The 19,880-nt window shown below is 36.6% G+C and overlaps 1 protein-coding gene across 1 annotated transcript in view; it reads right to left on the bottom strand.

Moving 5' to 3' along the window:
* LOC128890285 (uncharacterized) overlaps positions 1-19,880 on the bottom strand; it is a 124,543-nt gene that overhangs the window by 15,689 nt on the left and 88,974 nt on the right. Inside the window, exon 3 of the mRNA XM_054148631.1 lies at positions 4,699-4,933. Within this exon, the coding sequence (XP_054004606.1) occupies positions 4,699-4,731 (33 nt within the window). The 5' untranslated portion in view covers positions 4,732-4,933. The remainder of the gene's footprint in view (positions 1-4,698; positions 4,934-19,880) is intronic.

Genomic DNA, 19,880 nt, shown 5'->3' on the forward strand with positions numbered 1-19,880 from the left:
AAAAAAAAATTCTTGAATTTTGGTTACGAGAACTACGTGTATCCCCTCGAGTAGCATTTACTGATAACCGTTAATTAATTCTTCCAATTTTTGTTAAACCAGTTTCTATGAACCAGTTTCATTGCACATACGCTGGCGAGCATCGATTACCAAGATTATTAAAATTAATGCTGTCCTGGATGCTTCGCGCGAATAATAGTCGCGATAATCGCTTCATTTTGCATCTTCCCACGAATAGACGACGTTTCGATTCACCATTGGCTGATCGGCATCGCGGATTGCGCGGGACTCGCGTGGGTGGATGCTGGTAGAGGCAGGTCGGTTGCTTTGAAGTCGATACGCAACGTCGACGAACGATTCCCAATAGGATCGAATGGTATTTCAATCGTGCACGCCTCAAAGACGGAGGTGATCTCCCACTCTTTTATTTTCTTAGCTTCTATTACTAGAGAAAACTATTCCTATCAAACAAAATTCGGCTCACTTTTTCTATTGTTCGATGTTTCGAGATCATAACATCAAAATATGAGAAATAGTATAATTTATGTTTGCGTTAATTCATAGAAGTATTTGTACTATCTCAATTACTGATTTTACATTGATGCCATTGTAAAATAAATAGCTCTTTTTCTCCGTGGGATTCCTTTAGAGTAGCCATTTTATCGAGACTAGAGTAGCCATTTTATCGTGGAAAAAATGGAAGATCAATGATGTATACTTCAAAATACATCGATAATCAGGTCGTTCACCTTATAGCACTTCTCGACTTCGAGGCCGAGACAGAATTTTCTTTTTCTTTCAACCAGACCTAACCAATGAAAAAGTAAATAAATCTAAGTCGATTCCTTGCTACCTTGGTTGCTACCTTGTATCCAACAGTTAGTGATTCTTATCACAGGAACTACCGCGCGAAAGCTCCGTACGTTCGCTCCCCGTTAAACCCTAGACGAGAGCCAGAACTTTTAACGCGGTGACAAAATAATCGCAGATCCAGATAATGATATACGGGAAACAGACTCGGAATGAATTATACCAGTCGAGGTAATTTATTACGCGATCCGTGGAATAGGGCGTTTTTTGTCCCGGCTGGCATAAACCTAGAAAGTTATCAGACTGTCATCGAGTCCGGGGGATGCGCGTGTAACGGTAGCGGATATACACGCGGACAGCCTGTCGTCTGACGGCGCGTTAAGAGAATTATTTATTGGAACTATTGGCGCCGAGGGAACGATTAGCATATTAATGTCGCCTGCTCTTTTCCCGCGTCGTTCCGTGCACCGGCTCCTACGTCACGCGCCGGTGTGCTCGCGCCGCTGATACGCGCCATTATTAAATTATTCGCGTATTCGCGGGGCCAATTATCATTCATCACGATGTTCCCTAATCGATGCGTCGCGATGATGATTACATTGGATAACGTGTGTTTGGTAATAGATCACATGGAATTTTTGTGCAACGTGAACGCGCATAATCTTTCTGTTACTGGACCAAATAACATATTATTTTCTTAACAAATCCTCCAATAATGCGACCTCTGAAATAACAAAACAACACCCAAGCACCTAGTATTCGTACCGAGGATACGATATGGAAAGGCGAAAATTATATTTGAAACCAGAGTTGGCCCTAACTTCTGAAGACCACGTACAAAACACCATCAAATGTTTGAGAGACATCATAAAATAAAGGATATGCTCGTCGCTAATTACCTTGCAGTCCATGCGACGTAAAGGCAATATTTAAACAAAAAAATATTAGGTGTAGAAATGAATTATGTGCTTTTCCAAAGTATATCTACCAATTATTTATAAATAGTGAAATGATAACATGAGTAAATCTATGAGAATTTATTAGACCTTATGAGAATGTACAGGAATCCAAACACATATAAAATATCAACAATAATATACATGTTATAGCGTTTAGACGACAAAGTTTCAGTACTGTCTTAAATACCTTGAATATACTTAGGAAACTATATTTCGTGGAGGATCCATTGTGCAGATTTGCAGAGCTTTAATATCTACAAGATAAACATTTAAAATGATACTAAAAAAATTAAATAATACCTGAAAATAATAGTTTTCAGTCTTTCCGATAATTCTGACTACGACTTGCGTATTTCCTTTTCATCAATTGTGAACTCGAAGAATTAAACTTTTTGAAGAAGTCCTTCTTACTTTAAAGAAGGACTTACTTTAAAGAAGGACTTACCAATTATAAAAGTAACACGTAAATTTTTAATCTTCGCTACAAGCTTTCTTACAAAAAGTACGTGGTCATTTTCAAATTCCATACATCCTAAAATATACAACTTATATAAAGAGACACGTAACGTTACACGATGGCGGAAAGTGTTTTACAAACTGCGCAATAAAACCTACAGGAAACCTTGAGAGAAACCTTAGCGTATACTCCGACGAACACATGCTCGACGAATACAAAATTTATACACTTATGCAAATTAAGATATTAATATTATTACCTACATTACTTCGTGAAACATATTCCGCGTACGATTCATGCATAATTTCCATATTACCGTTCACCGTAAATACATCAAACGCGCAGTTTACTAATTAACCAAAGACGTGTTTCCATCACACCGGATTCGGGAAGAGCAAGAAATAATTATGCATAATTAAGAACCGTGGTTAAGAGCTGCGGGTTCTTTTTTTCTATTACACCAGAACGTAAGTTCCAGAAGGATTAGGGATCTTCTTTTATAGAATTCCGTGAGCCTAAAAGGATTAAGCACCACTGGTTTATCAACATCGCGGGACTGTATCGCCGGTAAGCACGGTATTAATCGACGAGAAGTATTCGTGCGTCAGCGCATAAAGTCGCCCAGATAAAATTGGTATGCGATATCGGCCATTAACAGGGCCATTGATCCGCGAGAGGGAATCGTGGAAACTGACGTAAGCTTCCGGGCAGAAATTGATCCGAGGAAACTCGATGACGATCGCCTAGCGGTAAAGTTTACTCGAGGTGCGAAACAGGAAGCTTTAAACCTAATCGCCCCGCAGATACGACGATTAACCTGGTAATTGGATTTGTCTGCCTCCTGGCCACTCGCATACTCTACTTATTAAGTGTATCGTTGTTCTGATATCGACTGGTTTCGAAGCTATAAACCGAGTAAACTTGCGCGTACTACTAGGACAAGTTTACCTAGGACATTCCAAAAGTGGTGCATATTTGAAAAGTCTTTTTTTGGACAGAAGGAAAATTTTCTGGTAATAAGCTTAACCCCATTCACTGCCAGGCAAATTTAAAGCGTTTTGCATTGGTCGTCAACATTTAATACAGACGTGTAATCTAGGTTATTATTTTGATAACAAAATGTGATATTAAATTTGATGTATTAAAAAGAAAATTTACGATCTTATTTTGCAATAATTCGTGATTTAAGTGAGTATAAATTTATCCCTCGAGTAATTGCAGTTAATTTACTGCGAACTAGGGAACAAATATCAAAACAAAATGGCGCAGTTTGAACTTACATCTTCGACTTTTTCGCACAATTTATATTCTCAGTGGTTCGACAAAAATAGTAAGAATTTATATAAAAATCATCGCAAAACAAACAAAAGAATACACGTAAAACAATCTGAGAAAATTGACGAATAAATACGACTAATTTTCGCATAATCACACTGGTCATGTTCACATAATCAGAGTGCGAGAGAAATCCGTATCTGTTTTCACATTTTATAACGAGATGGTGCAGAGTGCAAAGGGTTAAGAAGAAAGCGTCAGTGTAATAACTACGGATGTATAGCTGAAACATTTAAAATAAATACTGATGCTGACCGCAAGTCCATCGTCGGTTAGACCAGTTTTAGGGTCTTTCAATTAGAATCAATGACGGCGCCAATTCGCCTTGTCACGTTGTTCTTAACTCGTAATATTATGATCTACGTCGCGACTCGCGACGAATCACCTTGGAAATCGCATAGTGAAAGGCTGGATTTATGAATTCGCGCCGACAGTAATCGATCTTCGATGCAAAAACCAATGCGTTCTCAGTATTCTTGCAACGCTGCCGACCAAATAACCGTGTCATTAACGGCTTTCAAACGTTAACACGCAATCTGACAGAAAAGTAAGCGGATTAGTATCAAACGTCACGGTATCATTACCGATCGTTAAATCTCTAAATCGCGAGTGCGCGATTCAAATTGCGAACACTCTCGTAACACGACTTTACCAGTAAGTAACAAGAAGTTACTTTTTAGTTTAAAATGATGAACAACGCTCTTACGGATCTTTCGTTTTGTGTTTTTCTTGTATGTAATTATGGCGATATATTTATTTATGAGAATAAAAGGAATTTTTGCGACAGCTGGCTTACCTCGAGCATGTGCTCTAAAGTAGGTTTTAGGTATTTCCATTGTAGTACGTTGGCTTGTAAGTATATATTATAAAATTTCAAATGTATTCATTTTAAATCTATCCATCTTTTTAAATTTGTTGTATAACGATATCACAGTAGACGCCTTTAAAAAATATATAATAATTTCGTATTCGATATAAAAATATGAAATTATTATATATATTTTTAAAGCAGTGTTTACTATAATATGTTTCACAGGTAACCAGTAATTAATTTCTTTGTCTCGAAGGATGAAATAAAATTCATGCAACGAAGGATCGACATAAGTGGTGACAGTGATTAGTAATGAGTCAACTTACCGCGACGAGGATGCTGAGAGCTTCAATTCGCATAGTAGCTGGCCAGGCCAGCGGGGAGGCCGTAGGTTGCAAGCTGTTGGATCGATCACGTGTGTCGATCCTCGATTGACGGCCGACGTTCTTTTCGACTTCACTCCGTTCGTAGCGTGTCCGGCAGGCGATCCGATTCTCCCGGTTCCACGTCGATTTCACGCGATCCGTTGTACGGATCCGGTGACATGGCTCCTACGTCGATCTGTCGACAACACGTTCCTTATTGCAACACACGGATCGGTGGTTAAATTAACACTTAACTACCAACTAACGGATCGACTATTGTTCTCGCAGAATTTTTATTCAATGGAAATCACAGTTCGGATAGCGTTCTAATAATAGAGTTGAGGTAATTATAATAGGAGAGGCTGGTATCAAAAGTAACAGGTGTCAAAAGTTATACAGATGATATTAGCGCCGGTTTCCTCCACAATTGAGCAATCTCACATTTTTTTTTATACAAGTTCAAAGGCCTCTATAAATATACTTCCGGCCGGTCACGTGACACAGTCAAATTCGCACCCACAATTTGTCAACGTCTGTCGCTAGCAAGGAGTTCTCTTGCAAAGTTGTTCCACCGGTCAAGATAAAATATAAAGGCACCAGATATTATTCCCGTCGCCAATTATTCAATTTATATAGTTTGATCACCGATAACAGTCTCGTGGAGACACACCGTTAACGTCAAGGTGAGGCGAGACGTTCGCCACGGCACGTTGAGTCGAACTGGATCGATCTTCAAGATTTGCCGATTAAAGTAACGAGGGCCGAGTTAAACGCCGGCGTTTCGGTTAAAAAGAAGATTACCACGTTTCGTCATATGAACGACCACGATAACGAATGCGAAATGGTACCTTATCTTGACGCGTTTCCGATAGGCGTCAATTACGTTCGCACGGGACACGCACTGACCTATCGAAGCGACGGATTTGTCATCGAGCTAGTGTCTCATCATCTTGAAAGGGGATTCCTAACTCTTTTCAATTTCCAGACACCGTTAAGCATAGTTCTTCTATGCTATACATGAATTCTGTACAATTGTTTCACGCATTATTCAATTTAGCTCCACGTAAAATATATTTTTAATTTAATTGGAAAAAGTGTCTCTGAGACTAGTCAATTTTCGATAGAAATAGTTAGAAATGAACGTCGGTAGGTTTAGCGCGAAAACATCTACATAAGAATGATTTTTGTGTACTCAGAATCTCAGGGTCCCCAAAGTCTCAGACTTTCAGACTCTCAGAGTTTCAGAGCTTTAGAGTCTCAGAGTCACAGACTGTTGGAGTCAGAATCACAGTAACAGTAATTCACAGTGAAAATCACAGTGACTAATTCGAGCCATTTTCATGATTTGATCTACAATCATGTAATCACTACAAACGATAAAACCAATTTTAAGAATCCGTTTGATTTCTTATCAAGTGATCGTGTCAACTGTGGGAAAAGGAATCAAAGGCAAAATTTCCTTATCGGTTCAACATGTCTAGTATCACACGTAACAAGATTGACATTCCAGTTATTTATTATGCTAAATAAAAATTCTCGACGAGAAAACCTTTTTTCTCTCGCGCGTATGATAATAATCACTTTTAATCGTAACACAGTTTCATATAATTGATATTTTCGAGGACGTTCGCGTGGATCATTTACAATAATTTATGGGAGAGATCGAGGGGAGATAAAAAAGTGAAAGTACCTTATTATCTCATTCTTTATCTGTTCACTGAGTGACACTCAATTAATTTCACTAGATCAACATGTAGCAGGTCGTATTGCGATGCTCGAGCGCGGGAGACACGTTCGAAAGGAACTCAAGGTCGATGTTCTCGTCTAATCATCGAAGTATGTAATAATCGGTTTCGAGATCGCGAAAGTGTAGATCCTCGCCCACGATTTCATCCGTTGGTTGCGTTTGGTAGATATCTTAGCGTGTCTGTATCACAACCGACCCGTCGCCGCTCCCAGTATCATTCGTTATATGAGTTAATGACTCTCGAGAAATCATCGATTGGTCCGTCCTGAAACCGTGACGCCTCTCACACGGTGTAAACACGCCTTCTCAAGTAATGTAATGGACGAGAGTTACATTTCGAGCGGGAAACGTAACGCCACGCGTCGGTGAAACGCACGTAGGAAATGATTTTCTGTGTTCCTTTACGATTACGCGCAAAGATGAGCAAAACTTGTATCATAGACGAATGTTTGGAATAAGAAACAGAAAATAAAAACATTTTTATCGATTAATTCTTCAATAAAAAGTTAAATTTGAGTTTGATCTATGGAGCAAATTAAATTATAAATAAATAAAAGTGTGATTTGAATTATGAAGAGATCGTTGATGAAAAATTTGAAGATTTTATCTGTTAAATGCAACTTTATTTTCTTCTTTTAATTCTTTCAATTCATTATATACTTCGATATGCTTTACATTCACGCAAAATTTCATTTAATTCAAAATTTTCAGGTTCGAAGGATCCCTTGCTTGATGTTTTTTTTTTTTTCAAAAATAGTTCACTTTACACGTGCATTTTCATTTCATACTGTGAATTTCTGAAGAACTTGATCGAACATTAAGGAACAATTGTCTCGTCAGAAGTTGTTTCAAACGCGAACTTCCCTCGGTACATCGCAGCAAAAATCGTCCCGTAATCAAAGGGTTAATAACTCCATCCTATCGATTAAATGACTTTACGTAAAATTTGCAATAATAGAGGTATTGACGCGGACTTTTAATCGCGCGTATCGTAATTGCTACTTGTCAAGCGTAATCAAAGCTCCATTCTTCTTCTTCTCAACGAATGAGCTTGTCGCAACAGCAGAACAAGCCAGACATCGCGTAAAGGAAGGTTTCCACGGATTTCACGTCCCATTGTGAACGAGAAGTGACTCGGCTAGAATGCTGACTGCTTTGCATCGTAACTGCCTGTCGTGTTCCTTAGCGATCGTGAAGCTTATTCCATGCAAATCGCTACCGATCCGATCGCATTCGAACGATTTCAGCTGTTATCGATACCTTTCTTACCGCGGAATCGTTTCTGTTCGCTGCAAATTGCTCTCGCAATAAATCGTGGATCGAGCAGCGATCGACACAATCTAAATGACAGACTGGTTGTTGGCAAATCTTCATGAATAACGAGGTAGTCCTTATAAATGGTTTCCCAATTGAGGATTTAGGATTTTGTTTAATAGAACAGAAATGGCACTGAATGCACTTTTCATTTTTTCCATAATTTTTTGTATCTTTTAAGTACGAGTGAATAGACAAACTCACTTCTGTTTGGTAACCTCGCGAGTTTCTTATTCGAATATCCTCGCTCTTTTAAAATTTCAATTTTTCCTATTTCTTCGGAGTTGATCGAATTGTTTTTTTTTTTCGTTTTATAGGCTAATCGCTATTTAGACTTGATGTTGCGACTTTCTGTGTGACAAAAACTATGTACTACGCTATATAAGAAAATCAAGGCTTATTGTTAATTACGGAGAAACAGTCGACAATAAGGCAGTGTCGCAAGCTGATTTGTATCTTTTTTCATGAACAATTTTTGTGCTAAATAAATACAATGCGTATACTTAGAGAATATAGAGTACATAGAGTACATACTATGTTAGAGTACATAGTAGTATTTCTGTACTAAATGACCGAATACTCATCACAACAGTCGTCACAACTTTCATTAAATAGGATTTATTATCTTACAAAACTAGAATTAATTAATTTGAGGGTAAATATAGTATAATACAAAGAAAATATTATTGCGTTTAACCGAGTGTCGTGGACTGTAGGTTTAGCGTTCGTCGAGCACCTCGCTACCTCTACGTAGATATTCTGTCCAGCAAGTATACTTTAAACCGGACCTGTGACTCGGTAAGGCTCCTGCTGATTACGTCGCTGTCGCGAACACGTTCACCTGAACACCTGAACCGTCCCATCGTAGATGGCTCGGGAACACGTGTCCGTTTTCGCCAGGTAGAAACGCGCAAGGAGGCAAGGTGTTTCAGCGGCGTATCGCAAAGGAACGCGCGGAACCACATTCCACGGCAATACGTATCGTTGATAAGCGACGATAATGCATGCCGCTGCGAAACGTCAAACGCGAAGTGAGAGAGAAAGAGAGATGGAGTACCAGGCCCCCCATTAAGAACAACTCGATCATCGAGTCTAGGGAAAAACCGCGATAAGGGATTCCGACAATGTCTGTCGTCGAATGTGTCTGGCTGCCAACGTTATCAACGAATTCCTACCAGCAGCAACTAGTGACTCACTGGAAACGGTATTTTGCAGAGAATGGAAGCCCTTTCCAGAGAACGTGGCGTAACCGTCATTTGTGCAGAGGAATTAGGCACTACTATGCAATCCATGGCAACCAAGGATAGGAGCAAATTATAGGTATCAGCCGTTCGTTAAGAATTTATTAGGTTGTTTAGTAAGTCTGTTCGTGTTTTATCGCAGGGATATTAAGTCCTGTCAATTTGATACCCTTAGACCTTATCAATGACACACAGGGTGGTCCACCTGAATCGAGCTACCTGAATATTTCTTCCAATTGTAACGATATCAAATTATTTCATGTGCAATTTGAAAGGAGTTGATACGTTGCAATATAATAGCTTTGTAAACATTATATATAATTATATATATGTGAACGTATTTGAATGTCAACTACATCGAGAAAAGATCGAAAAAAAATATTTGCTGCAGTGTATTGACCTCTTCATATCGTTCAAATTGCATGTAGAAGATTTTTTCCAACATTATAATTGGAAGAGATATTCAGCTGGACTGGATTAGGGAAATCACCCTGTATATGCCATTTCGTTCTATGATCCTCGTCATCTCTGGGTAACATAAATATTTCTTTATTGTGAAACTCTTTGTCTTTGTTATCGAAAAATTCATACAAGCGAACATGTATTATTTCGATGTTTCTGCAATAATTTTTGTCGCCATCGTCAAAGTTGTGCTTTCAAACAGAACGATTCCAAAGGGTTGAGGTGTAGTATTCAGCCACTATTTAAGGTTCCAGTTCTAAATTAGAACGCTCTTAAGAAACTTGGTAGATATATTAGGCTACACGAAATACTTGAAGAAGCTGCGGAGGATAACTATCCTTGATAATTCCAACAGACATCCCATGCCATGTTAACTGAACAATAAATAACACATGATCTCGTTTTCAAGATTGATTACGTCAAGATTTTACACCATGCGCGCAGATGTGTTAAGAGAAGTTTCTGAAGAGGGTTCACCAAGTTTTTAAAGATGGTTTCGAAATGAAACGAAAACGTTAAATTTAGTCTCTATCCAACACACAAAGTTCTCTGGAACTTCTCTGGAATTATATTATTAGTATTATATTTATGTTTCTCTATGTTTCTAGAGAAGTTCTCTGAAACTTCTCTAGAATTATATTATTAGTATTATATTTATGTTTCTCTATGTTTCTAGAGAAGTTCTCTGGAACTTCTCTGGAATTATATTATTAGTATTATATTTATGTTGCTCTATTAATTTTTCATTCGCTATGTCTTGTATTCGAGCTCAATAAAGATACGTTTTCTTCGCGTGCAATATATAAACAACAAAATACAAAAAAAATCAGCTTTGTACCAGTAAAAAAAAAAAAAGTACCTTCCGTACTGTTTCGTCCATCCAAGAAAGGCCTTTGATTCTCGCTAGAATCCCGATACGTTTTCACGTCGCGATGATCCGAAATTATGTTCTTAATCCGCTTACGATTACGCGGGAGCCGTTTTTCATCGATTCGCCGCCCGCCCACTTCGGACTCCCTCGATACGATCGAACTTCGACCGGTTCGAGATATCGGCGAGCAGAGAATTTCGGTGATTCACGGTAGGAAGGGCTTCGCGGAGACAAACGGAGCCGACATGGAGAAACGTCTTCGTCACTGCGTCCTTGGATAATGATTCTCGATCGGCGCTCGCGATTACGTTCACGCGTCATGCTTTCGAAATCTTTGGTCGAGTTTGACGAGGAGTAGCCGGACGTTTCTGTAGACTATACTAATTGCTACGTTGTTTTTTTTTTTCTTTTTTTTTGGAGGGGTGGGGGGTGGGGAGGGACGTTTGTGATCATTAGACTGCGGACGTTTACGTAAATTCGTATTTTTACAGATTCAGATGAATAATTGAGATATGAAGGAAAGTATAGCTTTTGGTGTTGATATTTGATATATTTTTGCAATAATGCACATCCTCGTAGAAAATATATAATCATGCATAAACATTCACGGACTAGTGATCGTTATTATTATTGTTACTGTCGATGGAGGTGAACTGTTTAAATACAAAAGAACATGATATTAAGTAGGGATGTAGCGATTGGAATAGTTAAAGATAAACTTGCGACATCTGTGACATTATAGTTTATATTCTATATACTTTATATTTATATTGTAAACGTATCGAAACATAAATGAAATAATTGATATTAATAGATTCGCAATTTTTATTAGATATTTATTTCTATCAAGGAAGTGTCCACATACCACTGAGAGGGGGTTGTATGTGCGCTTCATTAAACTTTTTATTATGCTACATAAGAATGTGAGCTCCTAATCTAATCTCGAGGGATTTTAAATTAAGCTCAATCAATATTTGGGCTGTCATCGCTGTACGAGACACAGGATGGCTCGTTTTATATGCTGTGTTATTATTATGAACGTTTCTTATTGGCAGTTCTGTGTCCTTCGGTTTGCAGAAACAAAAGAAATTACTGGACGAGAACGTTCCCAAAGCTGAATTCAAGGAAGTCCGTTGCATTAACGTATACGGTGAACCCGATGGTTCGTCACCGCAGGAAACTTGTAATCTGGAACAAGAACATAATTCAACCGCTAAGATAAAAGGGGAATTCCGACGTCATAAAGCATTCCGTCATAAAGTATTCCGTCATAAGCGCGGAGGTAGGAATTGAGCTTTCGGTAGAAAGTGAAAGCAATCGCGAAACTGTATCATAGTTCACACGAAAAATCACCACCTACGACTGAGAATCCAGAAACTTTCTCTTTCTCGACGACCAACCCTTCGTATAACACGTGATACGCGATTTATGGTTACTACATATAATAATGTATGAAGAGCGTGATGTTGTATATTTGTTATATGATATATATATATATATATTATTTTTTACGTTATTTTCAGATGACATGCACTAAATGAAGTATTTCTTGATTACTTGATTATTTTAATCAATGCTTCGAGCAGCAAGTAGCCTGATCGTGCCACTAAAAAGCGCATAAGTAACATAACTTCGCTGAGAATAAAAACGCGAAATTCCATCGGTCAATTAAAATCGGAAACGTTAATCAGTAAAATTGTTGATTCAAAATTCAAAAGATGTACCGATGAGAAGAAATTTCAGATTTATTTTTTAATTCTTTCAAATTTAAAATACTCATTTGTCGCTTGTAATATACCCTCAACCAATATTATATCATGGTTATTTTAGCAAAATAAATCCGATCAATCTTAAACAAATTTGACAATCCCAATATACAAGATGAGCTGCGATTGTATTTGGAATTAATGAATTAATAAATTATGTAAAATTATGTAAAATCATTCCTCAGGTCGGTTACTGTAGCCCGATCAAAATGAATTGAAATTTATCTTGCATGGAAATCGTCCGTCGAAACATTGTCGTAAAACGATGAAAGTTGTAAAATGCGCAAAAAAAAAAAACACACACACACACACACTTTAATTGAAATGTTATTTATGAATAATGGAAAAGTTACGGCGTAATATCGTGGCCTGTGCGTTCGAATTGAATTGCAAATAGTTCGCTATTATCGTGAATTATATTTCTGTAGCGAAATATCGATTGTTGAATACTGCGGCTCGATCGACGATTGGTTGACTCACTGTAGTTCGACCGGATAGAAAGGCACTCATTGCAAGGGAACGATTTTAACTTGTACAAGAAATTTGATCGTTTTACGAGTTTTGTCGACGATTAAAGTAAATTGCATCTGTTAATAACAGTAATCGGACGTTTCTTTTTTATGAATATTTCCTGATAGCATTTAATGTTGAGTAATTACGAGCTTTAGTGGTACAATAATGATCGCCGTCATCGTCATTACGGATATGGGGAGGAATATTTAAACGGGAAGACCTAAATACTTCTGTTATTTATGGCCGTGTAAATAAATTTCTTGAAACAAAGTTATACTATTTTAAAATGTATAAATTATAATTATACAAGAGACGTATAGATTAAGAAGGATAACATTTGCGAATATTAATGTAAATATGTTGACATTAAAGTAGAATGATTAACAGTAATTATCAAAGGTGCCATGTAGGTTTTTTGTGAGATTTGGATAATTTGGTCAATTTTTACATCTTTCTTATCATAATTTATTTGAGCGCTTTTTATTTGTGCACATTCCAGGTTTGGATGTCCACGCTATCCATGAGCTAATTCTAAATTATCTCGACCATTTTAAGCACTGATAATGCCTCTGGCACTTATACCTACGATTTCATATTATTTACAGATTACATTATGTTATCGAAACGTTGACACATTTTCTATTTCAAGTAATTCATCGTTATTAAAAGCTGATCTCACTCGCATTACGCAAGAATAATCGATAATCGGTACATTACACGATCACGTCTAAATATAAATACAAATACAAAATATAAATAGAATGTATTAATCACTATCGCAAAATATCGATAATCGGTTCCTGATACTTTGCAGAAACTGGAGTGAACTTTGCTCTGAATCACTAATCAGCGACATTTAGTTAGTTTCTGATAAAATCGACAAACATTCCCCAAGCGCCGGGCGCCTCGTAATCACATTGTAAAGATTATGGTTTCTGTTCCCTGGAGTCACTTTATATCTATTTATAAGAACGTGTAAATATACCTTTGTTTTTCATCGATACAGAAATAATATTAATCAAACACACACCGCTGTCAATAAATATGTATACTCGTCACCTTGAATGACTAATTAAAATACACTGCAAATTATTACTCTAAAACTTTCGTTGCTAATATATATTTCTGATTTATATTTAGTATTATTTATTTAAATTAAGTTGTATAAGAATGAAGTTTCTAGTGGCATATTAAATCTCATGGAGAAGTTACGAGGCTATTGAGATTATAAAATTTGGAAAAAAATGGCGAGCATTTGAATATTCTTTTCAGATACAATGGAAAAAATTGATAATACGATGGCAAGATTAGTAAAAGAAGTTTTAATATCTCACGACAGATTCGTTAATTCAAAGAAAATTGAATAGTTTTTTATTAGTGGTAACGAAACACTGAATAAATTATCGATAAAATAAATTCGTCGATGCAACACAATCTAAATAGAGAAACATAAGTAATACTCATGAATAGATTCATAACTTTGTTTAAATATTTATTTCAAATGAGATAGTATCGATAAAATAAATTCTTCATTGCAACACAAACTAAATAGAGAAGCATAGGTAATACTCATGAATAGATTCATAACTTTATTTAAATATTTATTTCAAACGAGAAAGTGTCCACATACTTATGAACAGAGGTGTCTCTATATTCGATCATTTGATTTACAACTATCGTATTGGAGATGCAATTAATTTTAATTAATAAGTAATCAGTTTCAAATGCAAGCAAAGAATATAACGCAGGTGAGTGGAAATCATCCTGTATTTGGTATAATTAGCGATAAGGAAACGTTAACACTCGCTCCCTTCTATTCAGTGGTCCAGACAATAATCAAACAAAACATTAGTAATCCCGTATTCCGATGACGCGATAAATTCTACGTGTAGGATAAATCCTCCAATAGGATGCGCTTAATGATAGCATCTAATGTGCATCGTTGAACGTTCTTCGAAGCAAAGAGGAAACGAGAAGCTGGTCTCGCTCGATCGCTGTTGCTAATGCAAAATAGGAAATACAAGATCTGGTTTCATATTATGATAAAGACCCAAACGAAACATGCGACGTGAGAGTCTATCTCAATGCACAACATGTAGTTTATGCAAGGTTATACACGCGGGATTCTCAATTTGTATTACTTTTGTGATTTGTAAAAATCATGAAGGAGAATGATTTTCCCACAGTTTAATAATAAACAAAGCATATGTAATGATAGAATATTGAGTTTAAATTTACATACCACTATTTAAATAATTCCTAACTATCACTTATTCGATTTACCAATTTGAGGTATACAAACTCTTAACACTTTTAGGTAGTCTGTAGACCCAATGAAAATGTAAAGAAAAATGATTTTCACGCATTTTAATAATAAACAAATAATAAGAAAAATTACTATCATATGTAACCGTAATATATTGAATTTATTACAATATCACTACATAAGAAAAGACCAGCAATCAGTTATTCAAGTGTCAGCTGGAGGTACGCAACCTATTAACCCGAGCCATGCCTTTAAGAGTTATAAATATTCTCGACAACTTGAAACCCAACGGAGCAGAATCGCTAAAAGAGTCTAACTGTCGCGTCGCGACGTTTTTACGGTCCCCTTGACGTTGCAATTACTTCTGGTTAGACGCCGTGTCTTAATGACCGTGCAACCGTTCATTTGCATCGGTGGTTGCGGTTTAGTAACGGCGAAGCGTTGTAAAACAAACAGCGTCCCGTGAATTTTACAAGCCGCGCTATTCTCGCGACGTTTGTACGCGTCTCGCATGGGACACCGTGTACATTCAGACCTAGCTCCGCACGCCACAACGAAACGACGCGAATTGTGATTCATAGTTTCGCTTTCCCACCGTGCAACCAACAATTCCCGCAGCTGCATGTCCACGACCGGTAACGAGCTACTAATTTCCTCTTTTCTAGCCTCGTGACTATGCTCAGTTCCTATATTCGCAAGTATAGTCGGTGGAACGATCATTCAGAGGAATGAAAGAGAGGTGGACGTGTTATTTATCTAGATAAGGAACATATTTTCAACCCTTCATTTTCTTTCACTTTCATCTCTTCAACTTGGCTGGTTTCCAATAAAAGTAATACTATATTGTCTAGAACAAAGTATTTGTATTAATTATTATACTATACAAAATACTATTAGGTCGTTCTAGAAGTTCATGTCACTTATACTTCTGCTAGTCAAATTAATATGGGAAACATACTCTTAAGTGTTATAAAAAAAAAGGTAATCTCTCTCATTTTATTTTACAATATTTTCTCACCTTTCTGACATAGTCATTATACAGTTACTATAACATTTCTGTAGTTTTTTTTTTTTTATTAAATATTGACACAGTCTTCAGCACGAACGGGATGATCTAATATCGTATTATACTAATATTTTTATAGTATAGTACACATATGGTTTATATTACAATACCAAAAGTATAAATGTAATACTAAAGAGCATCAAACTCAAAAATCAATATGTTAAAATTCTGATACATTCAAACCATCCACATTTGACTATTTCTGAATAATTCATCATAATAAGCAACATTTACTTTTAATTAGCAACATGACGAATCTGTTATCTGTTACTAGTTCACTAAATATTACAATATAATTCGTAAAACGAAATCAAAATCATATTTCACGAATGAAAGCTTATTTCGTTATCTGTGTCCAATAAATATTAAGAATAAATCTTCGACACGATATTTTCATTCATCGCCGACCGTTCGAATCAAATTCGACAAAAAACAAGTTTTTGCTGCGAGAATTATTAGAATAAGATCTTCCTAGTGTTCGAGACGTATAGCTAATAGGGTAAAACTATTTATCCGAGTGGATAAATAAACGCTGTACGCGTTTAAATTATTCGATAAGAGTCTCGCTCTTCTCCTTTCCGTTCATTTTTTTTTTTTTTTTTTGTTCATATTCCGACCCGATTTGGTGTAATTTACATAAAATAACGATTAATGCACGAGCTGGAGATCGGTAAGACGAGCTGGACCTGATTCCCTGTAAATATAAACTCTCCTGCGCGCGCGCGCTGCCCCTCGGGGAGACATCGATGCTGGGACGCGGAGGTACTCGAGAAGTAATATTACTCCCTTCTTGTAAATTATACCGTAACACCTGGATACTCGGCTGCTCGAAGAAGTTGTCCCATTACCAACCATGTGCCGACTTCTTTTAATGCTTCTGTACAGTCGGAGAAACTACTTTCAGCTTGAAGATGCTCTGTCAAAACTGTTCCTACTAAGGTACAGAAGGTTTCCGAAGTGATTTTACATTAAATTCTCATCTCTTTCCTATTTCGAGAGATTTTACAATTCAATTCTCATCTTTCTCCCGTTCTGAAAAATTTAATTTTTGTTGTTCCCTTAAAAAAATATATAAAAAAGTACATTTTTAATGATTAATGATTCCAAAGTGACGTTAGATCGATAGATTTACCTGTTATTATACAAACGATTTAAGAATACGAATCTTTAATAATAATACACATATCGATGCTTAAGCTCCTGGTAGATGGTTAACAAATGTAAAATAATAAGTAAGTGCCGAGTTTGCATGTCGCCTTAGGTAGATTTTCCAATGGAAGATTGAATCCAATCCAAAGACTACATATAATATACCCATGAAGTCCATTTATCGCATGAATGGATTGGATGATTTCAACATCATTAATTATTGTAAGAACATTTTAAATACCTTATAGCAGTATGTAATCAACAATTTCAGAGCTCATTAATTTAAGCTCTAGTTCTATCAAAATTATTCTTGCTATAGTAAATCTCATCTTTAAAGTATCAGAGTTTTACTTTCAATTTATATTTTTCTTCTTTGAACTGACTCTCCCCTTTGAAATTATTCAAGTGAATCGATTTGCAAATTATCACTCAAAATGATTCAATTCCAAGATGGGTACCCTTACTATTTATACGTTCTTTTTTCTCTAAGTTTATTTTGTATTCATCAATTTCTACTTGAACTTAAGGTACCACCTTTGGGCCAATTTTCACCTGGAGTTTCAGACTTGGGTGAAAGGGCACAAGGAAACGCATTCACGGATCACCGCGATCTATCACACCCACGATGTTCTTTTTCGAGGAAAGTGAAATCCTTCAGATGGAACGATTACGTCTGGATCGTTAATCGTGGCGCAGGTTTTTTTCACGTCTGCGATCGCGCTATTCTAGAATCAAGGGGTCAAGTGTTCGACTGCATTTAATCAAGCGTATAAGAACCAGTGGTAACCGTTTGACAACTACCGGGTGTAAACGCCCACGAAGCGCTGTAAAGCAAGAATAACGTGTCCAGAACTAATCATCGAATCCGTTAGACGTTTTATCGTGGCTAACTTGCCCACGACCATGTGATTCCCGCGCACCTCGATAATAACTTCCCTCACCTTGGCCATCGTGTGATTTATGCGAGATTTCCTTGATAGACTTCATAGACTTTCTGCACTATCGGCATTACTATGAATTATTTAGGAGAAATTCACTTCTCCATTAATGTGACTCATGAAAGTAATGGGTGTCCTCATTAAATTATTTATTTATATTGTTTCCCTGGTCCACAGTATTATGAACATATACAAATATATTGAATATATACAGTCAGTTCCACAAGGATTTGTATCCATTATTTTGTCTATTGAAGAAACTTGTCTAAATTAAGTTATAGGTTTTATGTTTGAAAATAAGTGTTTGATTATAAATATGTACATATGTAAGGTCTCTTCATGTACACGAGTACCCCTAATATTAATTATCCTCAATTATTGTTAAAAAATGGCAATGCCTTCAAAATTAGTAAAAAAGCAACGTAACTTATAGGCACCTTTATTTTCATAAAAATAACTCATTCACTAAACATACACAAAAAAAAAACACCTCTAATTAATTAGCTACAGTCTCCCATTAATCCAGAATCACCATTGGTGGACACAAGCAGTACTAGGCAGCTAATCGTTAAAAAAGCGTTTCAAGAAGATCGAATGGGAGGTGAGGACTCATTCATGATGTCGTTTGTGAATGGTCGACGAGAGGCTGGTGCGTAGAGGCGCATCGGTGACTGAAGCCCGACGAAGACTGGTTCCAAAGCCAGTCGCCAATTAAAGCGACATTGGGCGAAGACGATGGACTGCGCTCATTACGCATTTACCCATTCTAATACATCGCGAAACCTGAAATTCGTGTTCGTTGCGCCGCTTCGTCCTGGTGCACGATGACCTCGATATTTTCGAACGTGGATAATTCGATAGAGTCAACCAATTATCAGCGACACGGTTCAACATGGACGAAATTCTATTCATACGGATGGAAATATTAGGTTGTCTCCTAATAACCGAAATATTAGGTTGTCTCAAATCGCAGTATTCAAATAATTATCTAGTCGAACATGAACATAATGGAGGTTTTCTAGCGGGTTACATGATTTTCTAATATGCACTCGTTTGTATAAATTGATTTAAAAGTGGAAAGACTGGTTGAAACATTAAACTGGCCGCGATCTGGCTGGACAATTTCAACATTTATACCTGCACCACCCTGGTAAATGATTAATTGAACAAGGAAAATAGAAGCGGGAGCTACGAGCATAATCAGTTGGAAAATACGTTTACGAAACGTTTGGAAAATGTTATTGACCGAAAAGAGTATCCAATAAACTACTGAAATTATTATAATAATAAATTTATACGTTGGGTGTGGACGAAGTAAAGAAAGAATTGAATCTGACTATTTCAAGTAATTAGGTTTCTATGATAACTTTAATAATTTTCATTGGTAAATGGAACAACTAATTTCAAGTTCAGAAACGACATAATATGTAATATTTTCGGTAGGTTTGAATTAGATCTAGATCTTTATACAGAATATGTAGGCATCTGATGAAGATTTGACCAACCAAAAAACTGGAATAATGTAATTATATAAATGTTATACGAAATATAGTAATAAATATCGAAGTAAAAATATAGTGTACAATATAGTAAAATCAAAATTTTGTTAATATCAAAACATGGTGCATGATAAATATCGAAAAAAGTAATTTGTCCTTCGAAACTGGATAAATAAAACTTCGCCTAAAAATGTTACCAATTCGAAGTAAAATTCACGTAAACGAGGATTAAGCAGCGCAAGATTTCGTTACGTGATTCGACGTGGAACGGACTGGACGCGAAATTCCTCACCCACTTCTCGGTATTCGGA

Source organism: Hylaeus anthracinus, unplaced genomic scaffold, assembly GCF_026225885.1.
Source record: "Hylaeus anthracinus isolate JK02 unplaced genomic scaffold, UHH_iyHylAnth1.0_haploid 12000, whole genome shotgun sequence".
In the NCBI taxonomy this organism is placed as follows: Eukaryota; Metazoa; Arthropoda; class Insecta; order Hymenoptera; family Colletidae; genus Hylaeus; species Hylaeus anthracinus.